Source organism: Heloderma suspectum, chromosome 2 (genome assembly GCF_057233095.1).
Source record: "Heloderma suspectum isolate Gila_16-S chromosome 2, 16-S_ref, whole genome shotgun sequence".
Classification (NCBI taxonomy): domain Eukaryota; kingdom Metazoa; phylum Chordata; class Lepidosauria; order Squamata; family Helodermatidae; genus Heloderma; species Heloderma suspectum.
The window spans coordinates 244,841,079-244,865,396 of record NC_139459.1 but is presented as its reverse complement, the minus strand read 5'-3'; the positions used below and the strand labels follow the sequence as shown (position 1 = coordinate 244,865,396).

Sequence of the window (24,318 nt, the reverse complement as noted above, 5' to 3'; positions counted from 1 at the left end):
CAGCCAATTGTGGCTGTCTAGCTGCGGGAGGGCTGAGCGGGGAGACAGTCTGCTGTACGACACATTGGATGTGTTGTACAGGCAGCTATGCTCTCCCTGCCCTGGAACGCCCCCAGCCACGCCCTTTTCCAGCACTCCTCTTGTGAGCATGGAGGATGGGGCTGTTCCGCGCTGCCTCAGAGGCAGCGTGGAAGTGGGGGGAGGTCAGTTTTCCAGGAACTGACCTCGGAGCGCAGGCTACAAGGTCGGTTCCTGGAAAACAGCATATCCTACGGCCATCTAGCTGCTGTCTAGCAGCCATAGGATTGCTTCCGAAAACTGTCATTAAATTCCCATGCAAGGGGACCATTTTCAGTGACTGCTGACTGGGCTGGATAATTAAAAGTGTTTATTTTTCTTCCATATTCTCTCCTTTCACAATGAGTAAAGCCATGTGGTGAATGACTACAAGATTCTACCCACATTCTCACTTTCTTGAAATCCATTAAGTGAAGAACATGGACAACAACCAACTCAAGTGTGGGACGGTGGCCAGACCTGACTTCTGAAAATGCTAAAAGACACGATCATCACACCGTAAAGCCTTTGAAACGAAGGAGAGTGTAGGAAGTGAACAGGATGACACAGGAATGTTCCTGCAGTACTCACAGCTTTAGCAAAAGCTTGTAATTCTTTTGCAGCAGACCCAAGTAGTAGCCTGTGAGAATAGTGAGCAAGTGTTGACAGCAAAAGGAAAGAGGCAAACCAAAGAACAGGTTTTCATGTGTGACTAACTGCCTGATTCTTTCACTAGTATTACACCAAAGCTCACCACAAAGTAACCAGCACACTTCCTCCTGATTTGAGGGTAATCTATTTCAGCTCCATTGGTGTGATTCATAATGACTTCAGTGGGTGTCTGAATACAGGCTTCTAGCAGTTTGGTGGCTTATAAACAGCATTACTAGTCTAAGCCAAATTCAGACAAGCGTTTTAAAAAGTAATAGGTATAGTCCTCTCAGGAATGGACCACTTCAGCCAGGGCATGGGAAGTGCATTCTTCAGTGTTCCTCTATGGGTGGGAAAGATCCCTCCTTGCACGTAGAAAAACAGCATCTTAGGGAGAAAGGCTATAACCTAGATTGTCCCTGACATCCTAGCTGTGTGTGCCTGGAGTTCTTAAAGTAAAGGAGTGCAAAGATATGAAATTAAAACCACCACTTCAGCACCATGAAGTGCTGTAGTCCCAGCACTACTGTACTACATACTTTTTACATTCATATTTGAATTGCTTGAAAATGAACTGAGGCTGAGCTGTAGTTGAGACTGGCATTTCAGCCTTACTCCAGATGAATGGGCAAACAATATCCCATCTCCCAGAAATACTGTCAGAACTAATGCGATAGGGACTATTATGCCCCCTTGGGGGCTTGATATAATTAGGCCAAAAAGCAGGATTGAGGGCCAAAACAGACATTATTTGTTACATTTGTATCTTTTCTCATTTTTACTTTAGAGTAATCACATGGAGCAATCTGAATTGGGACCCTAGCATGGTAATTTGTTGTTGTTGTTGTTCAGACGTTCAGTCCTGTCCGACTCTTCGTGACCCCATGGGCCATAGCACGCCAGGCCTTCCTGTCCTGCGCTCTGGATTGGGCCGCCTGGGCCTACGCTAGAGGAAAAATAAAATAAAAAAGTAGTAGCTGCTAGATACGAATGTAAGGTAATGTCTGCTTTGGCCCATAGATTAAATAAAATGTTAAAAGAAAAGAAAAAAAGAGGCCAATGTCTTTATGTGTGCCATTGATTGTGCACAGCCCTCTCACTTGTGTAGTTTACTCTTGCCAGCCCCTGAACAGCAACAGTCTGCCCCTCCCCCTCAAACCAAATAAAAAACCCCACATGGAGTCAGGCCGTTTTAAAAACCAGCCAGATGATAACTCTGTGTAACTCTCTGTCAGGAGGAGATGATAAAATTGCCAGCAAGGGCTTGAAGGGTGACCAACCACAGAAAAATATCTTTACCTCAAATAAAAGCTTCACATAAAGTCAGCCTTACTTGGTGGTATTAAACCTAACAGTCAGCAATACACTTGTGCTTAGAGAGGGGAAATAACCTCAAAAATTTGAAGTGTTTAGGTCCAATCCTGACATCTGGCGAGCCTTTTGAAACTAGAGAGCACTAAAGATGAAAGCCTTGCACCCCCTCTCTAATGAGTTGAGCACTACCTTCCTCCTGATATACTTATCCCACCACCCAATTTTTTTTTATGTTTTTGGAGCAGTGCCTTGTCTCTGGTCTCAGCAATCAGTACTTTCCTTAAATTTCTAGTTATATGGCCCTTGGGCCTCCCGCACAGAACATGAATTTTGGAGGGACGGTGGGAGAAAGAGTTACACTGATAGGTTCCATGTACTGCATTCTTGACCAGTTTGCAGCTTTTCATTTGAATGCACATTTTTAAAAAATAGATTTCTGCCACACAATAAGATGTTAGGCTGGGAGCACACCTGCAGTCACCTGTCATCTCAGGTCTCATTACAGTTGCTTTGTTTTACCTTTTATTGTCTCCCTCTACTGTGGAAACTAAGATTGTTAGCTTCTTATCTTTACTTGTTCAGGTTGCTTTGCTGTGCACACTGATAGCAGTATAAAATAATAAAAATAATAATAATGCTATTATTTGATTTAAATTCGTTTTGCCTCTAGAATTTATTTTTTGGTGATCATCCTCTCTCAGATTCATGACCAATACAGTAATTAAGAAATAAAATAAAATTAATTTCCATGTTAAAAAAAAAGCATCTCATCAGTGAAAACTGGAAATACGAAACAGCTTACCTTTTGTTTTTAGCCAATATAATATCAACATTTCAACACTTTAAAAATTCTTAGGATTTCTGTGCTGAGGCAGAAATGTGATTAGATAGCCAGGTGTTTGTTTAACAATTTGCAAGCCTGATAATCTTTTAACTCCACAAACTGTGCTTTATATATTGATTCCAAGATATCTTATGACAAATGCAGCATATCTATTTAGAAATGAGATCAGCATTTTGAGTTGTAAATGAATTTAATTTGTAGTCCTTTATAAGCATAAATGGCTTCCAAAAACCAACTTTTCAGTCTTTCCAAATCCCCCTTTGCATTTTGTGAATAAACTGCCATTTGAATTGTACACAATGTCAAAAGAATACAATTGGTCATTCTGCATAGATTTAAAACCATTTGTTTTAGTGCCAAACTATTAATGATGTTAACTGTGTTAAAGCAGTTAATGTGCACTTATGGATGCAAATAGTCAGTTCAGGAGAGCAGAATTGGGACCACAGCATTCAGGGAAGGAGATATAAGTATAACCCTTTACCCCTGATGTCTCAATGAAATTCAACCCCATCCTGAAACTGAAACCAATGCAAATAGCTTCAGTGGGGCAATTTTCATTGGGAGAGTGGTGGGAAAGGGCTAAACTCCTCCTTTCCGCCCACTGTGATCCTACAATCTGTTTAGAAAAGGCCTAAATCCTCAGTAATTAATTGTAAAACGTGTGCACAGACCTAAACAAATATGGATATAATGTTCATTTTCTACTCCACAGTCAGGAAATAGAAAACGTTACCAAGATTTCAACTCCAAAATATTCAAACGGAGCTTCTGATAATTCACAAATAAATATGATGAAATGAAGAGATGATAAAATGACTGTCTGGCAATTTCAAACCACAAGTGGTTCTGAGCCATCCATTTCTAATTACATTTGCTGAGTAATTTGTGAGCTGCATATTTCTCCTCCAGCTGTACTTTTGAACACATGATGATGGTGCTTTGAAGACAAGCCTTATATTTCTTTGGTGCTGGAATGAGGATTAGAAAAAATACCTCTCTTGTTCTAAAACACATTAATGCAGCTCTCCCCAACCTGGTGCCCGCCAGTTGTGTTGGACTATAATTCTCAGGACTCCCAGCCAGCCATGCTGGCTGGGGATGCTGAGAATTACAGTCCAACACATTTGGAGGGCACTAGGTTGGGGAAGGCTGCATTAATGCATATTCATTATTAGGGATATATAGATTTTGTGAAATCTGTTCTGTCTGAGTTTCCCAGATTGTCAGGTGCCTTTTCTAATGTCAACAGCTCCTTGATGGAATTGGATTTTTTCCAATTTCCAAAATTTGCGGAAATTCCCATTTGCACAAATTTGCAGGTGCAAAAATGCACCGCCCCTCCCAATGCACAAATCCTCCTAAAATGAGCATTTTTATATTTTAGCTTGGGGGGGGGGGGAAATGCATTTTCAGCCAGTGTTTTTTATTTTACATATCTTTTACACCTAAATCTGCATATATTCTGGAAAGTAAAAAAACACAAAAATGCTCTGCAAGTCCATGGAATCCACGCAACTTGGGAAAAGCTGGTCCATGGCAGAATCTGTGGGTCAGATCATAGAAACACAAACTAATTTGATTCCACTGTGGATTTCTCTGACATCCCTATTCATTATCTATGTTACAAAAAAATCCCCTTCAAGTGCTAGTCACTTCAGTATAATCCTCAATGATGTCATATTCTTACATTTTTGAATCCTCTGTAAAGCACTTGGAGTTCCTTCTTTGTGAAATTGGTTTGTGCCTCAAGTTGTTCCAGTCCTTCAGGCCGATAACATACTGTGGTCATTTCCAATTCATCTTCAATTTTATCTAAAACAAAGACAAAACTTTATTTGAGGCACCATTCTTTGTTTATGAAAGTGATGGAAGGAGTTAAATATAATACTGATTAATCTTGGAAATAATCTTAAATCCAAATAATAAAACATAACTGCATATCAACCAAGTTCCATTACAAATAAAATTAAAACCAAGTATATGGAAGTATACTTCACATTTATCTTTAAGGTTCACAACTTATTACTGCATTCAAAAGGTTAAAGCCCTTAAGGTGTTACCATCCAACAAACTGAAGACATGTCTAAAGACCTTAAGATGCTTCAACCATAAAATAAGTTTGCCTAAATTGATATACACTGACTGGCAAATATTCCCCAACATGCAGTAATATTTTAGAGCAATACTAATTTCACAGAGAGTAGCTATATAACATGGACTAGACATGCTTAAACATAGTAGACAAAAGCTGTGATCCCAAGCACACACCTACATGGCAGTATGTACCACTGAAATTGATGGAACTTACTTCCAAGTAATATGTTTAGGATCAGGGGGAACAATGTCTACACTGAACAGGAATGGAAATTACTTTTTTTTCTTTTGTTGTGCAACAAAAGAGTTTGAAGGGTTGAAGACATTAATAGCCGAAATGATGTGATCAGAAGACCAGTAGAGATTCACCTGAGCTACAGTCTAAAGTAGTACATACATGTATTTCACATAAGTGAGGAAACAGCAAGGAAATAAAGGAGTGAGAAAGTGTGCAACATATTTTCATTGAAGTGAAAGGCATGTGAAAATAAGGAGAATACCCAAAGGCTTGCCATTTCCGATATTCTTCAGTGATATTATCATTTTTATCCATGGACAGAACGCCAGCTTCTTATGACAATGATGACTAGGGAGAAGTTTCACTGTATTTATTATTTATTTAAAAAACGATATACCATCCTTCATTATCAGATCACAGGGCAGTGTACAAAACTTATTAAAACAACAATTACAATATAATACAAAGACAAAAACAAACAAAAAATCTACTAAGCTAGGTATTAAAAACAGCAAATGCCTGGGTAAACAGACACATTTTTAGCAGTTGCTGATAAACCATCAAGGATGTTGCCTATTGCACTGCAGTGGAGAGAAAATTCCAAAGGTGCCACAACAGAAGAGACTTTCCTCCTAGTTGTCATCAGATGTACCTGTGCAGGCAACAGGACAACCATGATGCCCTTATCTATAGATCTCCATGAATGGACAGGCTGATAAGGGAGAACACACTCCCTCAGGTAGGTGCCTCAGGAATTTCGTGGCCTTCCTAAACCTTTGTCTAGATTGACTTATACCTTGCACTCTTTGTTGGCTCAGTGATCTGTAGTAAAGCTCTTCATTTTGTGGACATGGATAATCCATCTTTTGAGAATCAATCTTTGAGGATAAAGACTGCTCAAGGTCTTTCTGCCTCTTTGTGTGTCTATACCTTTAGGTCAGGGTGGGCAACTTGTAGCCCTCCACATGTTTTGGCCTTTAACTCCAATCTTCCCTTAGCATTGGCTATGCTGATTAGGGAACGATGAAAGTTATAGGCCAAAACATCTGGAGGATAACAAGTTGCAAACCACTGTCTTATATGAACCATTCAAACCTTCTCCAAGCAGTATTATTCACAATCTAGGAATAACTATAAACATGAAACCCTTTCTTTCTTTCTCTCTCTCTCTCTCTCTTCCCCTTTCCATTCCCCTCAGTATGCACATGTATACATTGAACTACTACTATTATCTGCCTGGTCTTACCACCTATCATGGCAATTGTTCGTAGTGCCAGGGCAAATGGGCGTGCAGGCTGTCTTAGGAGAGGAAAAGTTATTTTTAACCTCCCCTTATGCACTGCTCTCTCATCATTTTCTTCTTTAACAGCATTCCACTGGAAATGTTGGTAAATGGTAGGGATGTCAGAGGAATCCTTCTGAGGTGTAAAGCTCAACCAGCTTTCCTTAGTTCAGCCCCCTGGAGGTCAGTCCACTTTCTGCTATGGAGCTCAATCTGCATTGAGTCAGGCCAGTTTACAGATTTTCCATATCATTAAGATGTGGAAATTGTGGCTGAATTTTGCACAAATTTGTGTAATTTGCGCACATTTTGGCAGCAATTTGCTCAAGCTATGTAAATTGTGGCTGCAATTTGTGCAAATCTCTATTTGCAGAAATTATGGCTCACCGCAAAAAGTTCCTAGAGTTTAGGAAAAAGCCATGGCTCAGCCCGCAAAGGCAAACCGAGTCAGGCATGCTGCAGAACTCCATCGAGCAAAAAGAGAAATGGATAAAGTAGCAGGTGCAGAGGTTGCAAAGGTGCAGGACCCTCCATGGAGCAAGGAGGTTAACAACTCCAGAGAGGAACAGCCAGGAGCATCCTCATCACTGCTGCTGGTCATGAGGCGGGTTTCCCTCCAGGTCTGCAAGATAGATTGTGTGGGATACTTCCTTTTCCTCAGGGCAGTGGCCTGTGAAGAGCAAAGGGAGACAAAGAGAGCGGGTAGCAAGCAATAATTAGCAGCTGGCTGGAGCACATAGTCACTAAACCTGGATGCAAAGTAGGTGTTCATGAGGGAGTGACAGCAGGCCCGGCACAAGACATTTTGCTGCCTAAGGCAAAGGACAAGATGCCCCTCCCCACAGTCTTCCACCAGAGTGACATGGCTGGGGGGCTCAGGAAGAACAGCTGGGGGGCTGTTCCTGTTGCCCCCTCCCCCAGCACCTGCCATCAGAGGTGGTTGCCTCACTCTGCCTAATGGTAGGGATGGACTTGAGTGTGAAGAAAGAGTGAACGGTGCCACTGAGCCAGTGCTTAGGCCTCAGCCTTCCCCCACTCCAAATTAGGGGAAAGGCAGACTACCGTGGCTGTGACTGTGAGTCTACATATCTGTTCCCTCTTGGGGATTGTAATGAAACCCTGTGTGAGCAGAGGTTATTTGGGGTGTGCTCCTGCAAGGCAAAGATGCCCACGAATGTTTGGTCAGCAGTGGCAATGTTTGGAGTAGAATGCATGTTTGGGGGACACACTGCTCCCCACTGGTGGCAGGGTAGAGTGTTACAGCAATACAGGTCAGACAAGACAGTATTCACATAGGGCAAAGGAGATGAAGGTCAGGTGACATGGGAGTCAGTCCCAGCAGTTATACTTCGTAGGAAGTGTTCCCCCTTGCTTATCTGTGTGGAGCGCTCTGTCCTGGCACCCCAGTTGCCAGAGTGGAATGGAGTTTGCTGTTGGCGTCTGTTTGCATATGGAATTCCAAGGTGAAGTCCCTGTTAGTCTTAGGCGGAGAAGTGTTATGAATGTACTCAAAGTTCCCATGTGTGATGTTTTCCGTAAGCGCTCCTTTTTTGTGCAAGGTCCTCTCTTTCCATATTTTTCCTATCACCAAAGTTCCTCTAAGTGTGCATGACATGAGACCAGAGAGACAGAGACTCATGCTCAGTTGGGGCCATTGTGGGGAAGTTTATATACTGGTGGTGGTATATGTTGAGTGACTGGATACTGAATTACATAATATTCTATGCTGTTGCGCTGATGGAGATGGTGCAGCCATCAACTGAAGTCAACAGGAGGGAATATTTTGCAAGTCTGGAGCTGGTGTAAAGTTGCACTGTCATTGTGGGTGTGGCCATGGATTGAGAGGTTATAGGATATGGTGCGTGTGTGCTCCTCCCTTATGCTGCCTACATTCTACCTCAAACTCCACCCCGTTTTAGCCATTCCACCACACATCTGGGGTGTTCTCTCCGCGTATCTGTCAGGGCGGTGGTGTATTCGGCATTCTGCCATCATAGCTGAGCTTCTGGTGAATCCTATAGTCCCTTAGCCTACAGATCTTCTTTTGTTAAGGATTGACCCCTTAAATTCCAGAGTATATTTTTATCATCGTTATCTTTACCTTTTGTGGACAAATTCTTGAGAACATTCAAGGGTCAGTAAATTGATGTTTTCCCATTAAAAGGCTTTGCTGTGCAGAAAGATTGTTCTTTTAAAGAAGAACTTATCTTTTAGCAAGCTACTGTGCTGTTTGCCAGGTACCAAATATAAACATCTTACTTTTTCCAGTAGAGTGAGAAGCAAAACCAAGCATGCAAGCAAACAAACAAGCAAGTAAACAAAAGATTTGATGGCTTTCTTCTCCTTTTTGATTTCTTTAGAATTAGATTTTGATTGCAATTGTGCAGCAGGAAACTGTGCATAGGTCAATTGTAACTTCCCGGGAGAAATATGAAATATTGATGGGACACTCCAGGATTTGGTGAACGGCAGCAAACACTGGATGATTGCCACTCATCCTGGACTACATTATCTATGTTTTACCTGCAGAGTCAGTGCTGCCTTCTCTATATAGGTTGACTCAAATCTAATGTCATGATGTGTATAGTTACTGAACATCATGTAAGTTGACAGTTCTATTTTTTCTTTAAAAAACAATGATCACCATTATGTTAATTGATTTCACATACCAAGAAGAAATCAACCCAGATCAATACCCAAAGTTGGCTTCATCAGATGTGGAAGTATGATAGGATGTTGTGTACTGTATCACTGAATTAATGGTACTATCCTGGAAATGAGAAAAAAAATAAAGTTTGTGATTTGTCACAAAGAGCTTGAGTCCCCAGTAGGTGATCTAACTCCAAACTAGGGAGGATCTACATTGCGTCTGCTAGCGCATTGAATTCGATAGACTGTCGAGTTAAATGCCATTGCATTAAAACGTGATTATTCACACTCACCCTGTTTCCCTGTTCCAGTACTTCATCAAATGCTCAAGCACGGTTCACACTCGAGTGCTGTGCTGTTTTCCTCCTCTGAAAGAAGTCGGCTCTCATTGGAGGAGCAGAAACTCTTCCTGTTTCTGCTGATTCCCTGCCCACCATCCCTCTCTTCCTCTCTCCCTGTGTGTGCATGTAGGGATGGTGTGAGCATCCTGTTGGGACTCAAAGCCTGGCAAAAAGTTGCCAGTCTGCCTGTCCCCCTTGGACACCAGTTCCCTCAGCAAGAAGAGGGGAAGGAGGAAGTGCCACTCGTCCTCCCCCCACCATTGCTACAGTGGCACTAGCGCAGGAGAGGCTGGTCATTTTCTGTAAGTTCCCCTGGCCTTACGGAAAATGACCACCTTGTCCCTTGCCACCACCGCTGTAGCAGGTGGGGGTAGAGGGAAGAAGGAGGCACCTATCCTCCTCCCCCCCACACCTGCTGGAGGCCAGGGCGAGAGGCTGGGTGGTAGCTGCCGTGCCAAGGCCCTTTTCCCCACGCCAGCCCTTGACAGCCGGTGTGAGGAAGAGGGGTGGCAGTGGCACCCCAGCGCTCTCTCCCTGGCTTCTTCTAGAGTAGGCCAGAGTGAGAGGCTGGGGGGTGGCTGCTGAGGCCCTTTTCCTAGGGATGTACGAAATTGGCCTTACCTGGCTCTGCCGGGTTCTGCTGGGGGGGGAGGCACTCTGTCCCTCCCCCCGGGATCCTGGCCGGCCAGCTCCGCTCCGCGGGGATACCTCAGAGCCGCCGGCCGGCTCCACCAGCAGCCGGACATCCAGCTGCTGGCTAGCAGGGATGCAAATGGCGGCGGCCGTAGCCGCTGCTGTTTGCGTCCCTGCAGTCAGCCACGATAGGCTACATAAATGTTTACATAGCCTATCACGGCTGATTAAAAAAATAACAACAACGCGCGTACGCAAATGGCGGTGGCTACGGCTGCCGCCATTTGCATTCCTTATTTTGGCCCATCTTAGTCTACGTAAATATTTACGTAGACTAAGACAGCGAAAATAAGGGGAACGCAAATAGCGTAGCGGACGCTATTTGCGTTCCCCCTTATTTTTGCCATTTTAGTCTACGTAAATATTTACGTAGACTAAGACGGGCCAAAATAAGGAATGCAAATGGCGGCGCCTGTAGCCGCCATTTGCGTATGCGCGTTTTTATTTTGTTTTTTAAGTCGGACGTGATAGGCTACATAAAGATTTACATAGCCTATCACGTCGTTGTTTTTTTTTTTAACCTAGCCATGATAGGCTACATAAATCTTTACGTAGCCTATCATGTCTTTTTTTTTTTTAACACTGGAAATGGTGGCGGCAGAGCTGCCACTGCCCGGAAGATCCGCCGCAGGTAACTCTCATCCCGGGGGGATCTGCGGGGGGGGGGGGGCGGGGGAGTGGCAGGCCATTCCGCCACAGAGTTCGGGGGGCCGAATGCACTGGCATTCGGCCTCACCGAGATCCGTGGCGGAATTCTCTGCCATCCCTACCTTTTCCCTGTGCCAGCCCTTGACAGCCAATGCGAGGAAGAGGGGCAGTGGCGGCACCCAGCGCTTGGGTTTTTTTGGGGGGCTGCTAGCATCTTTCGCTTTGAAGAAGCTTCAAAGACTGCCTTGTTTTTGTCCACCGCTCATGAGATGACGTTAAAATTGTCCACGGACATTTTTATTGATGTTAGTCCGTGAATAGTGATGACTGTCTGCCTGGATATGTGTGTGTGTTTCTTTCTGTGCTGCAAGCATGGAGGGGATTGTGAAAAAATTTACACTTGCCCAGGCAAGCATGCAGATAAATTGGGCTGGAGAAGCTACGATTCTTCAAAGATTTGAAGATTTGAACATAATGCCTTAATTAAAAAAAATAAAAAGCCAAAGCAGGGGATAGAAGGAAGTAAAACTTAGTGTCATTTGAAGAGATAGAACAACCTCCTGTTCAGTGCAGGAAGCCTGATTCCAAGGCGGTCTCCCATCCAATTACTGTCCAGGGCTGAGCTTCTGAGATCAGACAAGTGCGTGCACATCCAGCTCTTTGCTTGTTGGTGATGAAACTTTGAGTGCTGAGGAAGCTATGCAATCAGTAGCCAGAAGACCACATGGGGGCATTGAGAGCTCTCATTGGACAGGAGGGAAATACAAACACTGCCGTATATGGGCAGGCATGGGAGAGGACTACGACCTTATATGGTGACGAACACGGAAGAGCAGAGCACATGAATGGGAAATACTGGAATATCAGGGTATTGAAAGCGGTAGCAAGGAAGCAGAAAATTGCAGTTCCAATATGAAGCGGCCGGGGATGGCATAATGTGAAAGACAGGGGATGAAACCTCATTGGAAGCATAAAAAACTGTAAGTCTAGATTGGCCCCTAGTCACAACATTTAATGGACTATTTTGATGTGGATCAGACTCAGTGGGACAGAAGTGGTTGATCTTTAATTAGCAGGAAGACTGGAAGCAAGTGTTTTACGCACTTAGGGATCTGACAAAACAATATTTGATTTAAATTTCAGAGGTAAACTTTAGTATTTTATGGGTGCAATCCCATGCATGTTTACACAGGAAAAAAAATTCCACAACTCCTAGTATGCCAGCCACTGTAGGGCTTTTTTTCCTGTCTAAAGAGGCATAGGATTCCACCCTAAATCACCAATGGGCTGGATGGGAGACATTAATGGGAGACAGTCTCATGGTTACACACAATTCCTGCTGACATTGTACAGATCCAGGAAAATGTCCACAAGTTTTGAAATTAGGGGTATCCTAAATGTTCACAATTTAACCTTATTGGGGCAAAAGGGGGCCTTTTGCAAAATGTTTCCTGAGCCCGCTTCCCCAAGTGCCTACCTTGTTGGTATCTGTTTGTAGGTGGTCACTGCCCTATTCAGAAGCTGCTTTAGCATCATTTTGTGAAAATACCATCTTCATCTTGTGGGCTACATGACCCCAGGCAATCAGGGATTGTCTAGCCAGGTTGCAGACATCACAAAGCCATGTAACCTATCAGATTTGATTGTATTCTGAATGTGTGATTACCATGACAGTCATTCGGATTTAGCTGTGACCATGTAAGAAAGCCAATTCAGTACAAGGGCTTACCCTTGTTCACCCCCTTTCCCAGTTGTTGAAAGGGAAGGGGTTCCTTTGCAGAGGCTGAAATGTGGCCACACAAATGGGTGGTAGCTAAATGGGGAGGTGAGTACACCAGCATTAGCTGTTCTTGCCTGTTCCCAGGTGGCACTGCTCCACTGTTCTTTCTTTTGGCCCCTGCTTTCTCCAGTCCTCCTGTCGTAGGTCCCCAGCTCCTCCTGTTCATGACCCTCTTGCCATTAGGTTGATGCTAACCTGTCAGGACTGGGAGCTGAACAGAGTTGGTGTATTGGATGGTGGTGTCAGAAGGGCACTGAGATTGGAATAGCCACATAAGTTCCCTGTGGTATGTCCTTTGTAGTTCCTGGCAAGCACATGCATGGGGGGGGGGGATTTTCCTGAGGTAATAGTTCACAGGTCACAGAACAACCAAATCCAGCCTATCACTTTCCTGATCACTTTCCAAATCCAGCCTATCACTTTCACTGTTTAAAAACATCTGAGTTTTTAAACAGTGCCTTTCCTGCCCCAAGCTGGCAATGACGATTAGAAGGAAGACAGAAACATGTGGTTAGTTGGTTGTTTGCTTGCATATGGACATAGGGACATTATAAGAGTAGATTATTTTCATGATGATAGTGCCTTATCCTACCTTATTTCTGTGTCCAGTCTGAGAATATTTTATCTGTATAATCACAAGCTGCAGCCATGACAGTGGTCCTTAATGACTATTACAAATTCAGAAAATGCATTAGCTAATTATCTTTGCACCCTGGAATATCAGTTGTATCTGTTCATTTATTCATTTTTATAGCATGTCCATATATATATATATGTGTGTGTGTGTGTGTGTGTGTGTGTGTTTGAGAGAGAGAGAGAGAGAGAGAGAGAGAGATAGATTTGGTAAATCATCAAAGCCTTTGTCTCTTCCTAATTGCACTTACATCTTTTATAAGCATGTAGTTCCGATATTCCCCTTCATGGATCACTGCCTTGTTGTGGCGAAGGGGCTTGTGTAACTCAGTGAAGCCATAAGCTATGCTGTGCAGGGCCACCCAAGACGGACAGGTCATGGCAGAGAGTTCTGACAAAATGTGGTCCACTGGAGAAGGAAATGGCAACACACTCCAGTATTCTTGCCAAGAAAACCCCATGGAACGTATCACAAGGCTAAAAGAGATGACGCCAGAAGATGAGCCCCTCAGGTCGGCCGGTGTCCAATATACTACTGGGGAAGAGCAGAGGGTATTTCCAAGTAGTGCCAGAAAGAGTGAAGCGGCTGGGCCAAAGCCGAAAGGACACTCAGCTGTGGATGTGTCTGGTGGTGAAAAGAAAATCCGATGCTGTAAAGAACAATATTGTTTCGGAACCTGGAATGTAAGATCAATGAATCAAGGTAAGCTGGAGGTGGTCAAACATGAGATGGCAAGATTGAACATCAACATCTTGGGAATCAGCGAACTAAAATGGACAAGCATGGATGAATTTAATTCAGGTGACCATCATATCTACTACTATGGGCAAGAATCCCTTAGAAGAAATGGAATAGCATTCATAGTCAACAAAAGGGTGGGAAAAAGCAGTACTGGGGTACAATCTTAAAAACGATAGAATGATCTCAGTACGAATCCAAGGCAAACCATTCAACATCACAGTAATTCAAGTCTATGCCCCAACCACTGAGGCCGAAGAAGCTGAGGTTGATCGGTTCTATGAAGACCTACAACACCTTCTAGAACTAACACCAAAAAAAGATGTCCTCTTCATCAAAGGGGATTGGAATGCTAAAGTAGGAAGTCAAGAAATCACCGGGATAACAGGCAAGCATGGCCTTGGTGTACAAAATGAAGCAGGACAAAGGCTAATCGAGTTTTGCCAAGAGAACACGCTGATCATAGCAAACACTCTTTTCCAAGAGCACAAGAGGTGACTCTACACATGGACATCACCAGATGGTCAATATCGAAATCAGATTGATTATGTCCTTTGCAGCCAAAGATGGAGAAGCTCTATACAGTCAGTAAAAACAGGACCTGGAGCTGACTGTGGCTCAGATCATGAGCTGCTTCTTGCAAAATTTCGGCTTAAATTGAAGAATGTAGGGAAAACCACTAAACCATTCAGGTATGACCTAAATCATATCCCTTATGAATATACAGTGGAGGTGAGGAATAGATTTCAGGGATTAGACCTGATAGAGTGCCTGAGGAACTATGGACGGAGGTCCGTAACATTGTTCAGGAGGCAGCAACGAAATCCATCCCAAAGAAAAAGAAATGCAAGAAAGCCAAGTGGCTGTCTGAGGAGGCTTTACAAGTAGCTGAGGAAAGAAGGGAAGAGAAAAGCAAGGGAGAAAGGGGAAGATATATCCAACTGAATGCAGAGTTCCAGAGAATAGCAAGGAGAGACAAGAAGGCCTTCTTAAATGAACAATGCAAAGAAATCAAGAAAAACAATAGAATGGGGAAGACTAGAGATCTTTTCAAGAAAATTGGACATATCAAGGGAATGTTTTGTGCAAAGACGGGCATGATAAAGGACAAAGAAGGCAGGGACCTAACAGAAGCAAATGAGAAGAGGTGGAAAGAATACACAGAAGAACTACACAGGAAAGATCTGAATGTCCCTGATAGCCATGATAGTGTGGTCACTGAACTTGAGCCAGACATCCTAGAGAGTGAAGTCAAGTGGGCCTTAGGAAGCATTACTAACAACAAAGCTAGCGGAGATGACAGTATTCCAGCTGAGCTATTTAAAATCCTAAAAGATGATGCTGTTAAAGTGCTGCACTCAATATGCCAGCAAATTTGGAACACTCAACAGTGGCCACAAGACTGGAACAGGTCAGTTTACATTCCAATTCCAAAGAAGAGCAATGCCAAAGAGTGTTCAAACTACCGTACAGTTGCGCTCATTTCACATGCCAGCAAGGTGATGCTCAAAATCCTACATGCTAGGCTTCAGCAGTATGTGAACTGAGAGTTACCGGAAGTACAAGCTGGGTTTCGAAGAGGCAGAGGAACTAGAGATCAAATCGCCAACATTCGCTGGATCATGGAGAAAGCAAGAGAATTCCAGAAAAACGGAATTCGCTAAAGCCTTTGATTGTGTGGATCACAACAAACTGTGGTAAATTCTGAAAGAGATGGGGGTACCAGACCACCTTACCTGTCTCCTGAGAAACCTGTACGAGGGTCAAGAAGCAACAGTAAGAACCAGACATGGAACAACCGATTGGTTCAAAATTGGGAAGGAGTACGACAAGGCCGCATATTGTCGCCCTGCTTATAACTTATATGCAGAGTACATCATGAGAAATGCCGGGTTGGATGAATCACAGGTCGGAATTAAGATTGCCGGGAGAATTATCAGCAACCTCAGATACGCAGATGATACCACCCTAATGGCAGAAAGCGAAGAGGATCTAAAGAGCCAATTGCTGAGGGTGAAAGAGGAGAGTGCAAAAGCTGGTTTGAAACTCAACATTAAAAAGATGAAGATTATGGCATCTGGCCCCATCACTTCCTGGCATATGGAAGGGGAAGAAATGCAAGCAGTGACAGATTTTATTTTCTTGGGCTCCAAGGTCACCGCAGACGGTGACTGTAGCAATGAAATTAAAAGACACTTGCTCCTTGGGAGGAAAGCTATGGCAAACCTAGACAGCATAGTAAGAAGCAGAGACATCACCTTGCTGACAAAGGTCCATCTAATCAAAGCTATGGTTTTCCCAGTAGTAACGTATGGCTGTGAGATCTGGACTATAAGGAAGGCTGAGCGCCGAAGAATCGATGCTTTCGAACTGTGGTGCTGGAGAAGACTCTTATGAGTCCCCTGGACTGCAAGGAGGTCAAATCAGTCAATCCTAAAGGAAATCAACCCTGAGTGCTCATTGGAAGGACAGATACTGAAGCTGAAGCTGAAATATTTTGGCCACCTAACGCGAAGAGAAAACTCTCTGGAAAAGACCCTGATGCTGGGAAAGACTGAAGGCAAAAGGAGAAGGGGACGGCAGAGGATGAGATGGCTAGATAGCATCACTGGTGCAATGAATATGGACTTGAGCATGCTCCAGGAGAAAGCGCAGGACAGGAAGGCCTGGCGTGCTATGGTCCATGGGGTCACGAAGAGTCGGACATGACTGGATGACTGAACAACAACAAGTTCCGATATTTCACAAACTCAAGTGTGTTTCATTTAATGTGGCTTGTCTTATCTCCTGAGACACTTGTTAAAGCCTTTCTTGTTCCCTTTAGTGGGTTTAATTCATATTAGCTTAGTGTGCATTTCTTTTCTTTAATCCTTCCCCTCCCAAATCAAGTATTAATTGACTACACATAATTTTATCTGGTTTCTTCCAACTTTTCTAATTTGCAATATCTTATCTTCTGTGGGCATCCAGGCCTCTCTCTCTCTCTCTCTGGCACAGCTATAATGGAGAACTGATGGGCAGTAGCGTAGGTACAGTCACATGGCTATATAGGGATTCTCTGTTTCTCACTAGGTTCTCCAACCATCAAATCAATACATATGTGCCTGATGTTGGACTCTAGGGTTGGAAAGTTAGCTTGTATACTGCCCTCCTTGCTTTCTAGCAGATTCCTCAATGAGCTACTGAAGGTGGTCTCTGATCTAGTATGGAGGTTCTCCAAGCTATTGGTCTTGAGAGGGTCTCAAAATCCATACTGAGGTCATGCTTGCCGCTAGTAAAGTTCTGTCCCAGCTCCTAGGTCATTGCTGAGCCCCTGCAGGCTGCCTATCATACTTTCAAGCTTTTGACTTGGTATTTATTTGGATTACGATAGAATTGAGGAGTAGAGGAGATTAATACAAGTCCTTTTTCATCATGGGCAGACCATTACTTGGTGATGTTTCAGCAGCTTCCAGCCCACATAAAGGTGGAAAACCATTGACTTGGTCTGTTTCCGGTAGCTGATGGATACAACTGGTTTTCAGACTGCTGTTGAGCTTTTACAGTTGCTGCCACTGGCTGTCCTGATGAAGTTTAGGCTGATCTCTAGAGAAAGCTGATGATCTTGGTGGTTGATGTGATAGCACTGATATCTCCTACTGACAAGAGACAGCACTGCTCTGAGTATAATAGGGAAGCTCCAGGCAATGAAGTAGCAAGGAAGGATAATGATTATAGCATAGCTTGTAGAAAACGTAGTGGTAGAAAACGTAGGACAAATCCAATAGAGTACGGTCTACAGATTATATTAGAAACTGCTACATGATGGCTGCATGGTGGTGAGGCAGTCTTCCTTACTTTTCTGTCACCACTGTGTCCATGCATCTGAATTCTCTGAGAGTTCAAAGGCCTTATGGTAATCACAGCTGATGATGACTCACCGTGACATGTTTGCAAGATTTTTTGTGTATCAAATTGCTCACATTGTCTTTGACATAGATTCCAGATTATGTGCAAGTGTGCCCAATGAGATGGCAATGGCCTCATGGTATGGTAGTTACTTGGATAAGTTTCACTTGTTGTAGCTTGATGATATGAGTAGGATTCATGTAACTGTCTGTACTGTGATATATGTATCGGATTCTTGTCCAAACTGGCTAATTTTAGCATGCCAGGTGAGACTGGCTGATTTTAGCATGTCAGTTGAGTGTGGCTGACTCGATAAAGCTTCCCTCTTAAAGGAGGACACGTTAAGACCTATTTTGAAAGAAATCTTCCTTAGCTCCATGACCTGGGATTATAGACTAGGTCTGAATGGGACATGTTCCATTCATGGACAAGGTAATAGAGTGAATTAGGGGGTTCACTTGCAGGTCCTCTTCAATGAAGTTGGTTATGTAGACTCACTTCAATCAGGCTTTGAAACTGGTTTTGGGAAGGAAATTTCCTTGGCTGTGTTGGTTGATAACCACTACTGGAAGATAGACTGGGAAAGTGCTTCTCCTAGACTTCTCAGCCATATCCTTCTGGACTGCCTTAGATAATTAGAGGCAATCCTATCTTTTATAATGGTTCCACTCCTACCTGATTGGAAAGTTCCAGAAGGCAGTTCTGGGGAATGCTGCTAAACCCTGTGGGAATTAATCTCTGGTGTGTTTCAAGGTTCCATCCTGTTTCTCATGCTGTTTAACATCTACATGAAGCAACTGGGAGAAGTTGTATGAGGATTTGGAGTTCAGTGTTATCAATATGCTGATAACATCTAACTATCTTGCTCTGTTTACTGGAAGCCCAGTGACTCAATGGATTCTCTGAGTCAGTAATGAACCAGATAAGGGCTAATAAAAAGAAGCTCTATCTATGTAAAACTGATGCTCATGTCAGTTTAACTAGGAGCTGGTGACAGATCTGTTCTGGATGAGGACCTGTTTCCCCTGAATAACCAGATTTATAGCTTGAATTGTGTGGATCTGTTTTTACAGTATGTTTTAATTAAGCTTTTGTTTTAAATCTGTATTTTATTATTGTTAGCTGCCTTGAGCACCATTTTTGGTGAAAAGGCAGGAAATTGTTTCGTTAATTCATTCATTCATTAGATTAGGGTGTTTCTGGGTCCAGCAGGAGTGAAATTCAGGGCAGGCTTTGATGGGCCCAGCCTACCTAATTGTTTTAACTTCATGGAGGCAACTTCATGTCCTCCAGATGTTTTGGATGTCAACTCTCATCAGCCCCAGCCAGCATGGCCAATGGTCAGCAATCCTGGAAGTTGTAGTCCAAAACACCTGGAGGGCATCAGATTAGGGAAGACTTCTCTATAGCAACCTGTGTCGGTCACGGAACAATAATTATGTCCTGTAGGCCAGAATTCTTAATGGCTGCTCCTCAACTTTACAGCAATTATGAAATATTTCTGCCTTGTTTTGCCAACAGAGATAATAGATTGTAACAGCTGAGTAAACTAGATATATAATGTAAACCGCAGAAACAGCATGCCAGCTATAAGGATAAATCTCTTTGGAAAGTGAATCTTGGCTAAATGCAAGTAATCGTATGATAGCTATGACTCACTCTCCGTTGACAAAAAAATGTGAATATATCAATCCAGTTTTGGGGTGTATCCCAAGAAAGCCAATTTTGGGGTACAATGTATCCCAAGAAAGCCATACAAATTAAATACCTGGGGGAAGGTATTAAGCATGACACCATTTGCAAGTTTTGTGTTTTTTTAAATCATGCCTTTATTGAGACTTTCCATTTCCCAGTAAAACAATATAGTTACATATGAGTTATTTGGTTAAACAATATTCCACAATGTAAAGTACATGAACCTACATGAACTGAATGTAAGGTCTAATTAAAGCCACAAAATATTGTGCCATTAACATACATATAACATAATTATAACAGTTGCTTAGATAAAACACTGCAATAATTATGGGTTGTGAATTACCTCTAAGAACAAGACCAAATCTCACAGACCTTGCAACCATAGCTACCATATACTCGAGCAGCCTATGCACAATCACCACATTTCACAACTGCATGAGTAGGACAGCCAAAACAACTACATGACGTACATGGATGCTGCAATGTTCTGTCATCTCTGGCCACAGAGATGGCACTTTTTTTTTTAGTGTCAGCACTGGCAAGCCCCACCAGTTCTGGGCCTGCCTGTATTGACATTCCAGACAAGTTGATTATGTCCCTAGACTCAGTCCAGGGTTGATCAACTCTAGATCTACTAGGAAGATACATCTTTTGGGATATTCACACCATCTTGGGTGGACCAGCTTCCAAACAATCTACATATTTAAGCAGGTAATGAGGAAAAAGACAAACAAACCACAATTGGTTTCCATTTGATCATGCATTTGGAAGTGTATGTGGAAACTATGTGGTCACAGGTGTCCACACTACCTTTAGTCTTATTGTAATAAAGAAAGATCTCAGGTCTGAGACCTGAGATTGCTGCATCAATGTGAATTGAAGACGAGGGGAAAATCACTGTCCTTCCGTTCTTTGACATGTAACTTACAAGTGCCAAATCTTTTTGAAAACCAAATAAAGCTGCTATTGACACTTCTAGATGTGTTCAAGGAACTCTGGGGGAAATGTCTGTTTTGTTTGTTTTTTCAGACCAGCTAGACTCAGGCTTTTCTTAGCTAATCCCCTGCCTGGTGGCACACCAGTGAAAAAGTTATTACTTGTTATATTTCATTCTGAACCCTGTGCATGTGTTCTTAGTTTCTCAGCCACTGTCTGGCATAGGTTTTAAAGTGCTAGGGTGGCTGGTTACAAAAAGTCCTGTGGGAAAGCCTCAGTAACAAATCTTTCTGTGAATTGACCCCAAATGCCATAAGAATTAAAACATTAATTTTTCACTCAATTAAGGAGTGGGCTCCTGAAATACCATAGGGCAATTCACACCTCATCATGGTTGAGGACTGCCTGGAGCATTGAGTTGTGGAAGACTGCCACAAATGTTTCATTATTGTTCCCCCAGTGCTGTCAGGATGCATTTGACCTGTCGATGGAGGGGTAAAGAGCTGTCACACTCTACTGGTACACCACCTGTATGTACCCTGATGGTTGGCAATATTTTACTTGGCAATATTCACATTGATAGCATCTTTGCATACATAATATAGCTTACAGTCATCAGCCATAGACTGAACTACAGTTCATTGTTTTTACAACAATCATGCTTAAAGGAGACAGAGGTTTATGTCGAACAGAAGCTGCTTATACTCTGTCACAGAAGGTAATGGTGATTGGTGAATGCTCATACCAGCCATCTCAAAATGAGATCAACCCAATATAGACAGGACAGTCGGTGTGTCAGTTAACTGAGGCCTAAGGATGTGATGGTGACAAGTGACAGAGGCAAGTGCAGCATATGCAGCATGTGCAGCAAGCAAGTCCTGCTGTGCTGTCTCTGAGCGCTATTAGTAAGTTATTCTACATACAAGCGTGTGCCAAGGTCTATAGCTCCACAATGGCCAAAATGCATTTAGGGTGCTTCCAGGTGGATGGCTCCTAGAGCTACCAATCAAAAGACATAATGCAGCTATTCTGTCTTTCCCCCCTTAATGGGTTTTTTTGTGGCAAGAAAAAAGATGGAAGAAGTGCTGGGAAAACACAGGAGGGTTACAAATGGAGGACACTGTCATCTAGAACCCCCCACACGTACAGTTCCATGAATCAGGCAGGATAACTGCACAATAAAGGCCTCAACTGGAAGCACCCTTAGGAAGCTGTGTGACTGAGTCACTAATAATTCAGTGTGATTATACAACACCGTTTCAGATTATGATGGCTCTTGCCAGTTGTTCCTTCCCTGTGAGTACCACTTACACACTGTATTGCGAACTTCATTTACCTCTAGTTATGTGTCCTTCAAACTCAAAGATGAACTCAATGGGTTGGATCCAGACTTAGTCATACTTTGAATAGATTCACTGAAATCAATGGCAGTGAGTCTATTCTAAGTCTGGATCCAACCTACTGAGTTCATCAGACTCATTAAAAGCAATTTCCTTCATACCAGTTAGGAAGAACCCTGATCTGATAGACAAATATTATTTTATGGAGGGAACAACATTTATATTTCCTGCTCAACTGTACTATTTATAAGCTTTTCGGATCAAATTCCCAGATTTTACAGGAATATGTGATGCTTACTGATTATGGGACTAGATAAATGAATTTTACATTGCCTGTATGATAAATTTCTTCTCCTCATATAAAAGTAATTATGTAAAAATGTACTTGAAATGTCCACCATTAGTTGTAAAACTGCCATGAACTGTATGGATGGGGCAGATTTATCACTTTAGGAAAAGGTTTTTATATGATAGGTGAAATTCATTAGGAAGTGTCTCACTTTTATTAGCTACAAGTTAAAAAGAAGCTTTAGGAAGACTTACTTCCCATTCATCTGAGATTTAAATTAAAAGGTTTTTAAAGCAATAGAGACCTTGGTCCAACATAACTACAGTATATAAGCAACCAGCAGCATAAAGTTTTAATTGCAGCCACTAATGCTGCTGAAAGACAAGCTGTTTTCCATTTTAAAATACAGCTTGCCTCTTCAGCCGAGTGGCTACATTACAGTAGAAAATTCCAAGAAACATCTAGGTATATGTGTGTTTCTTTATAGCATAATATAGCTTTGCTCTTTGTGGCATCCCAAAGCCTCTTGACTTGTGAATCATAGATCACATCTAAGTTCTTCCAAGGTAATGTTTCCACATTCTGTTGCTGTTTTTTTTTTTTAATCAACTGTGATCAGAGAAATGGCTCCTGGCTTACTGCATACATAGGCTGATTCACATTAACCTTCCTCTATACTGTCATGTACCAGCATTCAAGACAGCGTGGATAAATTCAGCTGAACCAACCCCAAGCTGAACCTCAACTGGATCTGTTTGACTTGGATTGTAACATTTAAAGTTTGGGAACAGACGAACACTTATCTTACCACAAAAACATCTTTGGATTGTCATATACAGCCACAATTGGTAGGTTTGAGAAATAAGGTTGCATCTCGGAAAAGTAAGTGTACAGCTTGCTTTATATGGGGTGTTATACAAATGTTCTTTTAGGCTGTGCTCCCTACAGAGATGCTAAGAAATCCCACAAATTCCTGAATAAGCTTTAATAGTGGAGTTGAGGAAGATGGTGGGAGATCTAAATGGATTTACTCTAATATCTTTAGTTGATTTTCTTTGTTCCAGATTTTGAAATGGTTCTTCATAGGTTGAATCACCCAAACTATTCTGTGGCAGCTAACACATCAAAAAGTTCACTCGGTATTAGATCACGGGCATCATGGCACAGTGCCAGAGGTCAGTAATTGCAACCTCAAAGTCCCAGCCTACTTTTCCAGGTTTAAACTAAACCTTGGAGATAGGAAAGTTGTAATAACCATTTATATCATCGTTAGAATAATAAGGGGGAAAACTTCTTTTGAAAGTTAGTCAAATTGATTTAAATTTTACCTCTCTGAGACAGGTAATACCACCGGGCGAATTCTAGGAAAAAGTAAGAAAACAATTTAACAAAAAAAAGACTGCAGACACTTAAATTTTTCTTTCTTTCAATGTGAAACTGGATGGGAAGGGGGCCCTATTTTCTAGATGATATGTTTGTTTGTTTCTCATCGGATGTGACATTTCTCATTTGCATGGCCCTGCTGTCTTCCCCGGATGGTGATATCAAATGTAAGGCCTCCCAATCCCTTGCATGAAACAATATGACAATGAATGACATGACACAACAGGAAGGCAACACGCCACCAGTCATGCAACCATGCAGTTGGCAGAAGAAGTTCACAAGGGAGGACAGATCATGACAGTTGTGAGGAGCAGTGATCCCAGAAACTCTGGTCATAAGGATCATTCAGAGACACAGGATAACACTTCATGCAGTTGAACGTGTTTTTTAAGGAACCTGGAAAGGAACCTTTTCCCAAAGAGGGAAGATCTTGTCTTCTGTTTCCTAGTCAGCAGATGTGAGAAGCTATAGGAAGGAAAAAATGATTTCTGCAAAGGAAGCAACCTCGGGTAGATTTTGGATTTTCTAACCAAATTCAATAGAATAATTACATTCTATAGAAATAACTGAATGCAATTCACACGGTCCTAGGAAGAAAGAGAACGATTAGCAATGAAGCGGGGTGGGTGTGGGGGGATAGGCATGTGTTTTCATTGCAGTTAATTCACATCCACGTCTCAGTTCAAAATCCTGTAAATTAGATTGTGGCCAACTCCAAAAGGGAAAATGGAACTAGTTAGCATCTCTCAACATACGAATAGCCAAACCTTTCCCAGCCTTGTATTCATGATACAGAGGCCAACTTTTGTGAAAATCCA

The 24,318-nt window shown here is 42.5% G+C and overlaps 1 protein-coding gene and 1 long non-coding RNA gene across 4 annotated transcripts in view; one reads left to right on the top strand and one right to left on the bottom strand.

Moving 5' to 3' along the window:
* Window positions 1–2,669, top strand: part of LOC146354329 (uncharacterized) — a 41,568-nt gene extending 38,899 nt beyond the window's left edge. The window contains exon 6 of the long non-coding RNA XR_014788366.1: window positions 430–2,669. This is a non-coding gene — a long non-coding RNA (uncharacterized LOC146354329). The remainder of the gene's footprint in view (window positions 1–429) is intronic.
* Window positions 1–24,318, bottom strand: part of KCNIP1 (potassium voltage-gated channel interacting protein 1) — a 106,020-nt gene that overhangs the window by 18,973 nt on the left and 62,729 nt on the right. For 2 of the 3 annotated variants that reach the window (XM_084838654.1, XM_084838652.1), the window contains one exon: window positions 4,557–4,681. In XM_084838654.1, coding sequence (XP_084694780.1) covers window positions 4,557–4,681 — 125 coding nt within the window. Of the gene's footprint in view, window positions 1–4,556; window positions 4,682–23,445; window positions 23,479–24,318 lie in introns of all 3 variants that reach the window. The other variant, XM_084838653.1, reaches the window with a different exon arrangement.